Raw genomic sequence first — 15,769 nt, 5'->3', positions numbered from 1 at the left:
CTTTGGAAAATAGCTTGACACCCTCTTCTTTGGGGCAGCCCTTGAGATATTGGAAGACTGCTATCATGTCCCCCCTCGTCCTTCTCTTCATTAAACTAGACATACCCAATTCCAGCCACCGTTATTTATATGCTTTAGCCTCCAGTCCCCTAATCATCTTTGTTGCTCTTCTCTGGACTCTTTCTAGAGTCTCAACATCTTTTTTACATCACAGTGACCAAAACTGTATGCCGTATTCCAAGTGTGGCCTTACCAAGGCATTGAAAAGTGGTATTAATACTTCACGTGATCTTGATTCTATCCCTCTGTTAATGCAGCCCAGCCGTGAGTTGGCCTTTTTGGCAGCTGCAGCACATGGCTGGCTCATATTTAAATGATTGTCCACTAGGACTCTGAGGTCCCTCTCACAGTTACTACTACTGAGCTTCTTCTCCTTCTCCTTCTCCTTCTTCTCCTCCTCCTCCTTCTCCTCCTCCTTCATCAGCCATAGAAATATGGCTCATCACTAGGTTGCTGCAGACAGCCGAAGTCACACATACAGTCAGGCAACTTTAAAGCAGCGCGGAAGAGACTGGGTGAGATCTACCTCTCTTAAATCTTAACTATCTTTTTTACCTGCATAAGCTGCCTAAGTACTCCCCCCCCCCCGTGGAGAGGGACGGGACATTTTACTTCTCCCTCTAAAAACAGTGGCGACTGACTATTCCAGGGGAGTTTAAAAACGTTGCAAGAATAACTTGATCCTAGTTGGAATTTTATTTCTTAAATTTTGTGGGAAGCCGAATTCACTTAACAACCGTCTTAACTAACAACAATCACAGTTGTTCACTTAATAACTTAGTAACTGTAGTGATTCACTCAAGAACTGTAGCAAGAAAGGTCATAAAGTGGGGCAAAATTCACTGAATTGTCTTGTTTAGCAACAGAAGTTTGGGGCTCAATTGTGGTCGTAGGTTGAGGACTACCTGGACCAAGTCCAAGCCATGTCATTCAGGTGGAACCTCCAGAGTAGATGACCATCCGAAGATGTTGCAATAAGGTGGCTGTTTCAAGAGAGATGCCGGTGCACTTTGGATGAGGATAGAGCAGTTTAATAAAGAAACAATTGAATAATTAAATACATTAAACAAATCAATAAAATCTATGTGTTCTAAAGTATAACTAAATTTTATGATATTTGTCATGGTTGTTTCCTGGAGCTGTTTTAAGAACTCTGGAAGAGCAGGGGAGTTGTTTAGGGGTGCAGAAGCCAACGTTGTACATGGTCACTCTAAGCATAAAAGATTCTAGGAAGACAGTGTAGCCACTCAACAGGAACAGATGCCTCTGGAGACATCTGGATCAGAGAGGAACATCTGGAATCTCGTTTTGACAATGCTTCATTGTCTCCCAATGTTGTGTGAAGAGTATGTTGGATATTAGAGGGGAGGTCAATGGAGAAAGGTTTCCACGGGGAAAGGTCATCTACCAGGTGCATCTGGAGAAAAATACGGATACTCTGGTGGAGTAGATGACTACTCAATGGACGGAGAAGTCTTAGAGAGATTGTACCTTGGAGAAATATGTGGAGGCTCCATATTGCTAGTCGCTGAAGGCACAATGGGGTTCATGAAAAATATACGATGGTTCCAGAGTGGTAGTGACCTGTAGGATGAGTCTTGAGAGGAGGAGGTTCCAGATGAACAGGAGTTTCTTGAGCAGGGGTTTCTAGAGGTGTGTATGGCTGTTCTGGTGGACGTGGGCCTCACGGGGATGTATGGGGGCTATAAGGGCGAAGATATTTCTGAAGATATGTGTGGAGGTTCTAGAGAAGAAAGAGCTTCTGGGGGTATGTGTGGAATGTCTAGAGGAGCAAACGTTTCTGGAGATATGCATGGAGGGTTTCTAGGAGCGGGATTTCTTGAAGGTGTGTTTGGAGCTTCTAGAGGAGGAGCGCCTTGGGATGTTCCTGGACCTTCTAGAAGTATGCATGGAGGTTCTAGAGCAGCAGGAATTTCTGGAGGTGTGTATGGACGTTCTAGATTAGTAGTCGATTCTGGGGGCATATATGGAGGTTTTAGAGAAGTGGGAGCTTCTGGAGGTGTGTATGGACGTTCTAGATTGGTAGTAGATTCTGGGGGCATATATGGAGGTTTTAGAGAAGTGGGAGCTTCTGGAGGTGTGTAGGGCGGCTGTAGAGGAGCAGGAGTTTCTGGAGGCATGTATGGGGTTTCTAGAGTAGCAGGAGTCTCTGGAGGCGTGTATGGAAGTTCTAGAGTAGGGGAGGTCTCTGGAGAATGATATGGTGCCTCCAGAGATGGAGGGGTCTCTTCAGGCACATATGGTGCTTTTATAGTGACAGAGGTCTCCGAAGGTAGGTATGGATTTTCTAGAGGAATAGAAGTCTCCGTGGGGGTGTATGGAGGTTCTAGAGGAGTGGTGATTTCCTGGGGCGTGTAGGGTGGCTCTAGAGAAGCCGTGGTTTCCCGAAGGGTGTATGGAGGTTCCACAAGGATGGATGCTTCTGGAGGGATGAACGGAGGCTCTAGATGATCAGGGTCCTCTAGAGGGATATATGGGGGCTCCAGAGTGACTTCTGCTTCTGGAGGAACATATTCGGGGGGCAAAGCAGTTGTGTTTGGAAGGCGATACTGCACTGAGCTATCGACTGCTTTGTGTCCCGTATGAAATGGCTCGTCGACCGATGGAAGCTCCAGAATGAGTTTCGTCTCTGTAGGAATAAAGGGAGACACTGGAGGCGAAGGAGTTGTTTCTTCTGGAACATAGGGAGGATCTAGAAGTGTGGGAACTGTTTCTTGAGGAATAAATGGGGGTTGTATGACAACCGTTTCCTTCGGGACGTTTGTGATTGAAATGGAACTGCTCTCCTCAATCTTACGGTCTACTTCCTCCTTTTGGATCTCTTGGCTTCCCATCTTTTTGGAGATCCATTCCAGGAACTGCTGAACGGAGGTATAAATTCTGGGGTACTCTGTCCTGGCACAATCCTTCTCCGAGTTGGAAATGCCAAGTATGTAGTATGGTGACTTGGGCAATGTCTTACACATTAAAAGACCTCCATTGTGCCCCTGTAGGAAAAAGGAAAAAAGAAATGAAACACTGGAAAACTGCTGTCAGTATTTTATGTATTTTAAGTAACAGCTTTTGCTGTTCTTGCTGCCGATGGGCACAACATTTACCTGGCAAGAGTCGCTATCCCTCTCGTGCAAACCTGCACAGAGCGTGTGCGGATTCATCCTCCCTTGATACCACTCGCTGCTGTTGCATGTCGTCGTCTCTAGAATATCTGCTTTGACTTCATACACGACGGCGGAGATACCTATGGGCAAAGCATGGAACTCAGCTGGATGATCACCTCTGCTTTTTGTAGCAGTTCTTTCCCAGACAAACACACATACATACGTACACCAATCACAACCCATTCCCCAGTTTGGCATCTAAGGCCTGCTTGACACAAAGTCTGTTAAAAAACGGGGGGAGGAAAGGGAGAGAGGGGGAGAGAGGGAGAGGGATGGAAGGAGAGAGAGATGGAGGGAGAGGGAAAGGGAGAGGGAGGGAGAGGAGGAGAAGGAGAGGGAGGGAAAGGGAGTGGAAAAGAGGGAGATAGGGAGGGAGAGAGAAAGGGAGAGGGAGAGAGGCCTCAACGACTCTCTAAAAATGCAAATGACCAGCTCTCTGCAAGGAGTATAAATCCTCCCATTTCCCCACCCTCCAGTCAAGAGCTGAAGAAGCTTCTAGGATGATAAGCGAAATGTCTTCAAAGAAAAACAAGAAAGTCCAGTTGCCTCTTGAAAAAAGCACCTTTGGGACAACCATGACGGAGAATCTCCATAGACACTTAACGACTGTGTTACGAACCTAACAACTGCGCTGATTCATTTAACAAGTTAGGAATACAGTTGTTAAGTGTCTACGGAGATTCTCAGTCATCCAGGTCATAGTCATCCCCAAACTGCTTTTTCAGGAGGCAACTGGACTTCCTTGTTTTTCTTTGAAGACGTTTCGCTTCTCATCCAAGAAGCTTCTTCAACTCTGACTGGATGGGGGGGGGAGGATGGAAAGATTTATACTCCTTGCAGACCGCTGGTCCTTTGCCTTCTTTTGGAGAGTCGTTGAGGCCACCTGGAGGTTTATCTGTGTCCTCAGGGTCACCAACCAACCCTTTCCCATGTCTCCATTCCGATTCCCTCACCGCTTGAATTCCAGCCACTGACGTAACAGATGGAGAAGGCTTCAGAGTCCAAGCTGACCGGGGGCAAACAGATTGGCTGCACATAGGCATTGAACGTCACAGGGCTGTCAAGCTCTATCAGCGCCACGTCGTTGATCTTTGCGGAGGGATTGTAATCCTGGTGGAAGATGATTCGTTTTATTGAGCGGAACTGGGCTATGTCTGGCAATCTGGACAGATCGGTGGCCCCCAACACAATCTTCCAGACTTTCAGAGAGCTGCAAGTAAAACAAAAAACACAAACAAACAAAAAAAAAAGCAGAGCATTGGATCTGTAGCACTCAAAGAAATCTTTCAAACACAGCTAGATGCCCAGAACTTAGATTTTTTAAAATAGGGAACTTTAGGGCCCTTGCCAAATAGAAAAATCTCAATCCACAAAGTGCAACATCGGCGCGTCCCTCGTCTTTGCCTCCCACAACATGGTCTCCATATATTCCTGAAAGAGGCTTGGAAGACCTGAGGAGGATCCTCGAATTAGAATAATCGCTGTGATTCACATAAGAACTTTATCAAGAAAAGTCATAAAACGGGGCAAAACTCACAACCACTGTCTTGATTAACAACCGAAAAAAATTGGGCTCTGTCGTGATCGTAAGTCAAGAACTGCACTGTTCTAGATCGGTGTTTTCCAGCCTCAATAACCACTTTAAGATGGGTAGGCTTCAACTCCCAGAATCCCCCAGATTATGCAAATAATCTGCTTGTCTATGGAGATTCTCAGTCATCCAGACCATGGTTGTCCCAAGGGCGCTTTTTCAAAAGGCAAACTGGAGTTTCTTTGTTTTTTCTTAAAGACGTTTCGCTTCTCAACCAAGAAGCTTCCTCGCTTCTGACAGAATGGCGGAGGATGGAAGGATTTCTATTCCTTGCAGTCGTCTGGTCATTAGCACTCTTTCACAGAGTCGTTGAGGCCACTTGAAGATTTATCTTGGACAAATGAGGTCAGAGAGGCCATCTACATCAAAACTGAACAGCCCCTCCCTCAACAGAGGGGGAAGGATACGTCACCCTCTATCTCCTGTTTACAACACTGTCCTGTCAGCAGTTCCAAGAAGGATCCACACCCATTTGCACTATTTAGGTGACCCTGAGGGCACAGATAAGTCTCCAAGTGGCCTCAATGACTCTCAGGAAGAGTACTAAAAGATGTAAAAAAGATGTTGAGACTCTAGAAAGAGTGCAGAGAAGAGCAACAAAGATGATCGGGGACTGGAGGCTAAAACATATAAGGATCGGCTGCTGGAATTGGGTATGTCTAGTTTAATGAAGAGAAGGACGAGGGGGGACATGATAGCAGTCTTCCAGTATCTCAGGGGCTGCTTCAAAGAAGTGGGAGTCAAGCCATTCTCCAAAGCACCTGAAGGCAGGACAAGAAGCAACGGATGGAAACTAATCAAGGAGAGAAGCAACCTGGAACTAAGGAGAAACTTCCTGACAGTGAGAATAACTAACCAGTGGAACAACCTGCCTCCAGAAGTGGTGAATGCTCCAACACTGGAAGTTTTTAAGAAGAGACTGGGCAGCCATTTGTCTGAAATGGTGTAGGGTTTCCTGCCTGAGCAGGGGGTTGGACTAGATGACCTCCAAAGTCCTTCCAATTTCTTCTTCTTCTCCTTCTCCTTCTCCTTCTCCTTCTCCTTCTCCTTCTCCTTCTCCTTCTCCTTCTCCTTCTTATTATTATTATTATTATTATTATTATTATTATTATTATTATTATTGATGGATCATCGCACAGTAAGCCAGATGTTCAGACTGGATTTGGCATTTTGTCTACCTATTGAGTCCTTACCCAGGACCTGGCATAGGCAGATGTGGATGTTTGATGGTATTACAGATATCGTCGCAGGATGGATGCAGTTCCTAGTAAGGCCGCCTTTTGCAATTGACTAATAGCGAATTTGTCAATGCCGATGATGGTGTTCAAGTGGTGCTCCAGTTGTTTTGGGATTGCACCCAAGGAGCTTATTACTATTGGTACTACCCTTGCTTGCTTTTGCCACAGTCTTTCTATTTCTATTTGTAGATCTTTGTATTTTGTTATCTTCTCCAGTTCTTTCTCGTCTATTCTGCTGTCTCCAGGCACTGCCACGTCCACTATCCAGACTTTTTTGTCTTTCTTATCGACAATTTGTCTTTCTATTTCTATTTGTAGGTTTTGTTTTCAATCACGGTGTATCTGCGACAGGTAAACACCTTTTCTTCCAATACTTCTGCAGCTGCTGGCCCTGGTTGCTCAGCCAACAGTCCTGAGTCCTGTAACCCATTTTTCACCAGATATCCAGGAACTCCAATATCTAGTGCGGATTATTATTACGTATTATTATTATTATACTAACGGCCAGAGGACTACAAGGAATATAAATATAAATCTTTCCATCCTCCACCATTCAGTCAGAAATGAGGATGAGAAGCAAAACATCTTCAAGGAAAAAAACAAAGTCCAGTTGCCTTTTGAACAGTACTTTTGGGATGCATAATCTGCTATTTACCAATCTAGGATCTGGCGGTATTTACCAATCTAGGATCTGGCGGTTGGACGGATTGCTTACAAATAAAATAAGTGAAAGCAACATCATCTCCGATCCACAAATACTCAGCGAGGGAGATGCTGGGTTTTCTCCTTCCCCCTTACTTTTCCTTTGTACTGAAACAGTGTGCTGCAGCGAGGATCCAACGGACATCCACTACGGCTCCGTCACAAGAATGCCTTGGTCCCTTGGGAGTGAAGATCTGGATGCTGATGAGCCACGGCCAGGTTCCAGGTAAGGCATGATGGTCATCTGTCACTTCCTTCCAGCTCTGATGTCTGGGCTGCATCCCACAGTCTAAGAAGAAGCCAAGGCAGAAAGATCAGAGGGGAAAAAAAAAAAGAATTTGTTCCCACCGGATTGTGGTCAGGCTGAAGCCGGCAGAAACGGCCTTTACAGAAGACCTCACAATTTGTGGGTGGTGGAGGTGGTTGGTCAACGTTGATAGAAGTAAAGGAAAGGTCTTCAAACATTTAATATTGAAAGAGAAAATTAAAATTAAATTTGCTGCCGTGGAAATTTACTGAGTGGAGAAGCAACTAGAATGGCTGAGAAACAGGAAAGGAGAGCATAAAGGAAGGATGTGAGAGAAACACATAGGCAAAATTGTTACCTGGGTCTTCAGAATGGGAAAAGGAGCTGGAAGAGAAGATAACTAGCAAAACAGGAAAGAACCTATTTTTCTAAGAAGTCATAAAAAGGGGGGAGCAGAATTCAGGCTACTGAGCATGTGCAATTAGTTGATTAATATTAACTGACACACCTTGCATAAATCATCTCTTAATTTTAATGTACATGTGATGTATGATTTAGTATGTAGCAGGAAATAGGTAGGAGGCGGACGGAAAGAGTAGTAACCTCATAGTACCTCAGCCAATGGGGAAAGAGGAGGGATGTGTCAGCCGGGACAGGGCTGTATAAAGAAAGGAATAATTTTGGGATGAAACTTCGGAGAGAACCAAGCTTTGATAGCTTTCTCTCCCCACTTATTGCAATAAATCAGTGGTTCTCAACCTTTTTAATGCCGCGACCCCCGGTCGTAAGTCGAGGACTACACAACCGGTCGTAAGTCGAGGACTACTCAACTGGTTCAGCACCGTTTGCAGAATGGGACTTTTTATTTATATATATATATATTTTATTGAAAATTTTTTAAAAAGTTTTACAAAAAACAAGAAACAACAATAACAACAAAAACAAAACAAAACAACCCTCACTCAACCCTCCCAAACCACCCCCACCATCCCCCCCCGAGCTTCCCAGAGCTGAATATAGGCTTAATTAAAAAAATTTAAGAATCCTAAAGAATTAAACAAATTATAAAATAATTAACAATAAAATAAATATAATAATAAAAAGAAAAAAGATATAAACCTTAAAAAAAGTGTTTGAAAAAAAGAAAAAGGAAAGAAGAGATATAAGACAGAATGGGGCTTTTGGCGGGCTCAGCAGGGCAGAGACAGCCTGGACAATTCCTATTGGCTTTGGAAAGCCAATAGAATTAGACTCTATTCAAGAGAGTCTATTCTATTGGCTTTCAAAAGCCAATAGAATAAAAGGGAGTAGCACAGCTAAGGAAAAGGGGGAAAAATGGCGGACTGCGTTGTTTGGTGACCCCCGTGAAATGGTCATTCGACCCCAAATGGGGTCCCGACCCACAGGTTGAGAACCACTGCAATAAATGAAACAAAAGGCCTTCATCGTGTCTTGGCTGGTTATTGGTCAGGCGACCTCGCCTCTGGTCACGAAGGAACGTGGCCAGGAGCACATAACAACGTTCTCTGCTGGAAACAACATGTCTCCAAGGGCAGGACTTTCCTTGAACCCTGATCATTGCCTCCCCCCAAAAAAAAAGGACACGAGGGGTCCTTTCAACTTTCCTTTTGAAATTGCATAAAAATAGGGGCAGCTAAGGAGGCTGCAGATTGTTGGAGAGACGGTTGCAGAATAAAAAACAAGATGTCTCCACTGTCTCCTTGACAATCCTTAGTAATAACAACAAGAGCAAGGGAGTATGATCTACTGCAGTGATCACAACCCAAAACCCACTTATTTATCTCTGGGTGCCAGGTGGGCGTGGCTGTGGTCATGGCAGCCTGGGTGTGGCCAAGGTGGACGTGGTCATCTCAATGTTGCTCGTGGGGAGGGACGCCTGTGGGGGCCAGGCAGGGTTGGGGGAGATCCAAGGGGTCTGTGGCAGATGGGGCGGTAGGCAGGAGGCTCGTCCCATGGGGTGAGGTGAGGCAAGGCGAGGTAGGGTAGGGGTGCCATTGTCGCAGGGCAAGGTGAGGTAGAGGCCAGGGCGGCTGCTGCCTGACACCATCGGCCCCCGCACACAGAGGCCAGTGAGCTTATGGGGGCCGACAGTGTCCGTCAGCAGCCACAGCCCCTCTGGGACTCCGCAGCCCGCCGCCAGCAGTTCAGAGAAGCCGCCTCTGAGCTGGACGGCCGGCCGATAGCTGAGGAGGTGATACAGTGGGTTGTGCCCAGAAAAAGGAGAGCAGGTGAGGCCAGGAGGGATGGGATGGGGGGGAGGGAAACCAGCCATGCTAGGATGCATCCGGACACATGGGACCTCGGCGAGTTAGCAGACAGCTGGTTGAAGAGGGACAGTTGCCATCTCTAGAGAGGGCTCCGAGCGCCACCTCTGGCACGCGTGCCATAGGTTCGCCACCACTGACCTACTGTATCAAGTGGGGCTTGTTCTCAAGTAAGCTCTGAAATTTGCAATTTTGGGCTAAGCGTCGTCAAGTTGACAATTACTTTGAACAGGGGGACTGTCACAATTCACCTGCCAGTAAAAAATAAGAAATTTCAACAGGTCGTTTGGTAAGGCCAGCACGGTTTCCAAAACGCAAGAGACATGATTGTGAAAAGCCCTGGTGGTCAGTCCTGGCAATGGGTGTCACGGGGAACCCCTTATTTCATCTTTCCCAGGCCCTCCTCTTACACTTTAGGTCAAAGCCACATGGCCTCGACAATGACAGAAAGACTACAACTGCTTGGATTAGCCAGCCAAAGCGAGGCCTCGATCCTGCGCTGTAGTCCATGGCGCAGAATCCTGTTCTCTAGTGTTCAGACCAAGGTGGCAACGTCAGTGGGTTCTTCTGCATTGCTAGGAGACAGGTCTGGGTTTGACCAATGGGGATGGATTGGAATGAACAAGTCATCTCTTAGCTAATAGTCCAGGGAGATGGGTCTGGAGGAGCCATCAAGGGGATTCCATCAATTACCTATGTTCTAGATCAGAGGTCTCCAACCTTTCTCGCTTGGCAGACCAGAGGGAAAGGGAGGGGGAAGCATTTTACAGACGCACATGGGGTTGCGAGTACAACACAAATGGGACAGAGCTAGCGCCCGCGTGATACTAGCCCTGCCCCGTTCTCGTGTGGCGCAGGAGCGCGGCATCCTGTTTTTGCACCCCATGGCGCATCATCACCATCCCATTTTTGCATCCTGTTTCTGTGCCCTGCAGTGCGGCAGTGTCTGTTTTTCCGCCCCATGGCACATCGTTGTCCTGTTTTCACATCCTGCAGCATGGTGTCCTGTTGTGGGATTCAGCCAGTGGTGGGATTCAGCCAGTTTGAACCACTTCAGCAGAACCGGTAGCTAATTTTTTGTTGGCCAGGCCCAGAATGGACTTCCAGAAGTGGCATCCACACAGAGAACCGGTTGTTCACATACTTAAATCCCACCACTGCTCACGGCCATGGCACTAGCCAGGTTATGTGCACACACTGGCCAGCCTGTCCTGTGGCCTGGTGGCCAGCAGGCCACGGCCCACTACTGCGCTGCAGCCCACAGGTTGGGGACCCCTGTTCTAGGTAATGCAACCATATGAATGCTTCTCATTAACGACAAAAATTGGGCTGGCATCATGGTTGGGCCTGTGGAATGTCTACAGATGAAGCTTCTGGAAGCTCAGCCAGGCTTTTTCTCTCTGGGATGAGCTGTTTCCTGGAATCCCAAATGTGCTTTTTCAAGAGGCAACTGGACTTTCTTTGTTTTTCTGACTGAATTCTCCACCATCAATTTCTGTACGAAAGTGATTCACAACTCCAAAATAAAGCAGCAAGAAGACGCAAAATAAGAAGTTAAAACTGAGGTTTGCTTAAAAAAAAATCCCAAACAGCTGAAAGGAAAAGATGGAGACCCCAACCTCATACAACTCCTGTTGAAAATGTTAACCATTCCTCTTCCCGGGCAAACACACGAATGTCCAAGGGTTATCTTGGGTCAATCCTAGTTGCTCCTGTTCAAATCTGGGGAGTTCGCCACCATAAAACCAGGTTTGGCAGCAAAATCACCTGTTGTCAGCAGGAGGAAAAAAATCATCCTGCTGTTCAGCCTACCGTTTTCGGAGGACTCCCAGCCTCCATGCCTTCTTTTGAGGTTTAGGAAACCATGTTTTCTTTTTAGCCAAAGCCATCTTTTTTGATGTACAAAACCTGACCTGTTCATGGACTAAATAATAAGAGTGTATTCTGAAGATCCATAAATATACGTGTAAACTTTACAAACCCAGCTGGAAGGAAAGTATTATAATTCATATATTGAAACTTGTGAAATGATAGGTAGAATCAATGTTTCCTATTGTTCAATTCTCACCTGTAATCAATGTCTTTTATTGTTTTTTCATTTGAGCAACAAAGATGACAAGCGCACTGGAGTCTAAGACATGTAGAACGGTTCAGGAATTGGGCATATCTAGTCTAATTGGTTTTCCCAGTTGCAATGTATGGCTGTGAAAGTTGGACCGTAAGAAAGGCTGAGCGCCAAAGAATTGAGGCCTTTGAACTCTGGTGCTGGAGAAGACTCCTGCGAGTCCCCTGGACTGCAAGGCAATCAAACTGGTCAGTCCTAGAGAAGATCAACCCTGACTGCTCCTTAGAAGGCCAGATCCTGAAGTTGAAACTCAAATACTTTGGCCACCTAATGAGAAGGAAGGACTCACTGGAGAAGAGCCTGATGCTGGGAAAGATTGAGGGCAAGAGAAGAAGGGGACGACAGAGAATGAGTGGCTGGATGGAGTCCCTGAAGCAGTAGGCGTGAGCTTAAATGGACTCCAGAAGATGGTAGAGGACAGGAAGGCCTGGAGGAACGTTGTCCAGGGGGTCGCGATGGGTCGGACACGACTTCGCAACTAACAACAACAACAAGTCTAATTGAAAGAACCAATAGCAGTCTTCCAATATCTGAGGGGCTGCCACAAAGAAGAGGGGGTCAACCTGTTCTCCAAAGCACCTGAGGGCAGGACCAGAAGCAACGGATGGAAATTCATCAAGGAGAGAAGCAACCGAGAAGCAAGGAGAAATTTCCTGACAGAACAATTAACCAGTGGAACAGCTTGCCTCCAGAAGTTGTAGATGCTCCATCATTGCAGGATTTTAAGGAGAGATTGGACAGGCAATTGACTGAAATGTATAGGGTCTCCAGCTTCAGCAGGGGGTTGGACTAGATGACCTCCAAGGTCCCTTTCACCTCTGTTATTCTGTTGCTTTGTTATTCCATTGTTATGCTATTAAACTTTGGACTAGGAGGAAATAAGTGTATCTGAATTTACAGTAAGACTGTTGACTACACCTTATGTTATATTATATTGCCCATCGGAGATTGTTTTCTTTATCTTTGCTTTTTACAACTTCTCCAGATATCTATCGCACCTTGCTGACATTTATTACGGCCTTCTGTACAATTTATATTTCCCAAACTTTAATTTCTATTCTTATCTTGGGGATTTTATTTTCTTTATTTTTGCTTTTTACAACTTGTCCACCAACGGGTGGAAACTAACCGAAGACAGAAGCAACCTGGAACTACAGAGAAACTTCCTGACCATTAGAACAATTAACCAGGGGAACCACCTGCCTCCAGAATCAGTGAATGCTCCAACACTGGAAGTTTTTAAGAAGAGACTGGACAGCCATTTGTCTGAAATGGTATAGGGTTTCCTGCCTGAGCAGGGGGTTGGACTAGATGACCTCCAAGGTCCCTTCCAACTTTACTATTATTATTATTAAGTAAAGTCACTGTACGACTGCAAATCAAAATGCTTGTATAATTAGGTGCAAGCTACTTAACGATTTCATTACATAGTGACGAGGTTCCAGTTTCAATTGTGGTTGGATGTTGAGGACCTCCTGTACAGAACTGCTAGAATTCTTTCTCAATGGCTTTCTTCGTTCTTGCAATAAACTTGCTTATCAAAGACCTGTTTCCTTGTATGACTTTCAGTATATCAGCCTGGAAAAGCTTGACCATTCCAGTTTGCACAATATTATCAATCAATCACTCAAACAATCACTCAATCAATCAAGATTATATGTATGCGGGGTGCAGGAAAAGGCACTTTGCTAATAGTTTCAGGGGATTGCTCTATTTTGGCCTTGATTGATTGATTGATTACATTTTGGTCATGTGACCATTAACAGTTGAAATTGAAAATCGAAAAGAAAATATAAACTTTTAAACATGCAGTTAAAACTGAGGTGCACTAAAAAAATAATAATAATCCCAAACGGCTGAAAGGACAAGATGGAGACCCCAACCTGATATCAATTCTGCTGAAAATCTTAACCATTCCTCTTCCCAGACAGGCACACGAGTGTCCAAGGGTCATCTTGGGTCAATCCTAGTTGCTCCTGTTCAAATCTGGGGAGTTCGCCACCATAAAACCAGGTTTGGCAGCAAAATCAGCTTTTGTCGGCAGGAGGGAAAAAAAATCACCCTGCTGTTCAGCATACCGCTTTCATAGGACTCCCAGCCTCCATGCCTTCTTTTGAGGTTTAGGAAACCATGTTTTCTTTTTAGCCAAAGCCATCTTGTTTGATGTACAAAACCTGGCCAGTTCGTGAACTAAATAATAAGAGTGTACTCTGAAGATCCATAAATATACTTGTAAACTTTACAAACTCAGTAGGAAGGAAAGTATTATAATTCATACATTTGCTACTTGTGAAATGATAGGTAGAATCAATGTTTCCTATTGTTCAATTCTCACCTGTAATCAATGTCTTTTATTGTTTGTTCATTTGAGCAACAAAGATGACAAGGGGACTGGAGTCTAAGACATGTAGAGTGGTTCAGGAACTGGGCATATCTAGTCTAATTGGTTTTCCCAGTTGCAATGTATGGCTGTGAAAATTGGACCATAAGAAAGGCTGAGCGCCAAAGAATTGAGGCCTTTGAACTCTGGTGCTGGAGAAGACTCCTGCGAGTCCCCTGGACTGCAAGGCGATCAAACCAGTCAGTCCTAGAAGAGATCAACCCCGACTGCTCTTTAGAAGGCCAGATCCTGAAACTCAGGTACTTTGGCCACCAATGAGAAGGAAGGACTCACTGGAGAAGAGCCTGATGCTTTGAAAGATGGAGGGCAAGAGAAGAAAGGGATAACAGAGAATGAGGTGGCTGGATGGAGTCCCTGAAGCAGTAGGCGTAAGCTTCAATGGATTCCAGAAGATGGTAGAGGACAGGAAGCCCTGGAGGAACATTGTTCATGGGGTCGCGATGGGTCGGACACGACTTCGCAACTAACAACAACAACAAGTCTAATTGAAAGAACCAATAGCCGTCTTCCAATATCTGAGGGGCTGCCACAAAGAAGAGGGGGTCAACCTGTTCCCCAAAGCACCTGAGGGCAGGACAAGAAGCAACGGATGGAAACTCATCAAGGAGAGAACCAACCTAGAAGTAAGGAGAAATTTCCTGACAGAACAATTAATCAGTGGGACAGCTTGCCTCCAGAAGTTGTAGATGCTTCATCATTGCAGGATTTTAAGGAGAGATTGGACAGGCAATTGACTGAAATGTATAGAGTCTCCAGTTTCAGCAGGAAGTTGGACTAGATGACCTCCAAGGTCCCTTTCAACTCTGTTATTCTGTTGCTTTGTTATTCCATTGTTATGCTATTAAACTTTGGACTAGGACAGCGGTTCTTAACTTTTGTGTGACGGCGACCCCGTCACACAAAGGTTATGCGCATGCGCGGCGGCGGCGCGCATGGGGGCGGGCCCCCGCGCGCGGCGCGCATGCGCGGCGCCGCCCCCCTGCGCGCGGCGCACAAGGGGGCGGGGCCCCCCGCGCGCGGCGCGCATGCGCAGTGGCGCCCCCCCGCGTGCGGCGCGCATGGGGGCGGGGCTCCCGCGCGCGGCGCGCATGCGCGGCGGCGTTCCCGGAGGCGTGCCGCCGCCCCCACACGCAGCGCGCATGCGCGGCGGCGCCCCCCGGAGGCGCGCCGCCGCCCCCACGTGCGGCGCGCGTGCGCGGCACCGCCCCCCCGGAGGCGCAGCGCGCCCCCGGAGGGGACAAAATGGCGGATCGCCACCTTTGGCGACCCCATAAAAGAGGTCGATCGACCCCAAATGGGGTCGCAACCCATAGGTTGAGAACCGCTGGACTAGGAGGAAATAAGTGTATCTGAATTTACAGTAAGACTGTTGACTACACCTTATGTTAGATTGCCCATCAGAGATTATTTTTTCTTTATCTTTGCTTTTTTTACAACTTGTTCAAATATCTACCATACTCGGCTGATTGCTTATCAGTTTCTTTGGAATTTAATGGAACAGGTGCCAAATATTGACAATCTGTGGACTACTTTTTAGCTTTTGGTTGTTTGCTTCCAATGCTTTAACATGGTCTTCCTCCTCATGTTACGTCAGATAGATTAGGCTTCTTTACAGCCATCAAAACAGCAGCCACATGTTCTCTAATTTGCAAAGTAAACAGGAAATAGCCAGAATATAAATCTTGGCTCTGTCCACTGGACTTCACGCTTCCCTCCAAGCAAGAGATTAGTTGCACCTGTGAGTATTCTGCTGGGTAAGTCAACATGTGGTGCTTTGTTATGTAGCGTTATTGCGCAAATGCTTGAATTATGAATTGAATTATGCTCTTTTGGTCCTGGATAAATTCACCCGAAGATTGCATAGATGGCAACTTTTGGTTACCACAACCTGACCTTCTGTCAAAGCATAAGGATTGTCGGAATTAATGATGGTTAATATGG

General features: G+C 46.1%; 2 protein-coding genes across 4 annotated transcripts in view; one reads left to right on the top strand and one right to left on the bottom strand.

Moving 5' to 3' along the window:
- Window positions 1-863: 863 nt before the first annotated feature.
- LOC120320074 (acrosin-like) lies at window positions 864-7,051 on the bottom strand. Its single transcript, XM_039369508.1, has 4 exons — window positions 6,867-7,051; window positions 4,193-4,449; window positions 3,180-3,319; window positions 864-3,068 (listed from the first exon to the last, which is right to left on the bottom strand). Exons 1-4 carry the CDS (start codon window positions 7,049-7,051, stop codon window positions 1,764-1,766), a joined length of 1,887 nt encoding a protein of 628 aa, XP_039225442.1. The 3' UTR covers window positions 864-1,763.
- Window positions 6,888-15,769, top strand: part of LOC120320086 (endonuclease domain-containing 1 protein-like) — a 28,515-nt gene continuing 19,633 nt past the window's right edge. The window contains exon 1 of one of the 3 annotated variants that reach the window (XM_039369531.1): window positions 6,888-6,996. The gene's annotated coding sequence lies outside the window, so the exon portion shown is untranslated. Of the gene's footprint in view, window positions 6,997-15,149; window positions 15,583-15,769 lie in introns of those variants that run through there. The other 2 variants (XM_039369532.1, XM_039369529.1) reach the window with 2 other exon arrangements.

The sequence above is a fragment of the Crotalus tigris genome, unplaced genomic scaffold, assembly GCF_016545835.1.
Source record: "Crotalus tigris isolate CLP2741 ecotype Arizona unplaced genomic scaffold, ASM1654583v1 scf7180000021160.8983255:1529534, whole genome shotgun sequence".
Taxonomy (NCBI): domain Eukaryota; kingdom Metazoa; phylum Chordata; class Lepidosauria; order Squamata; family Viperidae; genus Crotalus; species Crotalus tigris.
Note: the sequence above shows the minus strand (reverse complement) of the source record. Positions and strands in the feature narration are given on the sequence as shown.

Excerpts from the sequence above, each read along its gene's own strand:
- LOC120320074 (XM_039369508.1), bottom strand. The coding sequence starts at position 7,051 with ATGCAGCCCAGACATCAGAGCTGGAAGGAAGTGACAGATGACCATCAT. Across the intron at positions 3,320-4,192 it reads CAGTGGCTGGAATTCAAGCG|GTATCTCCGCCGTCGTGTAT; the intron begins GTGAGGGAATCG and ends CTTTGCCCATAG. Across the intron at positions 3,069-3,179 it reads GGGATAGCGACTCTTGCCAG|GGGCACAATGGAGGTCTTTT; the intron begins GTAAATGTTGTG and ends TTTTTCCTACAG.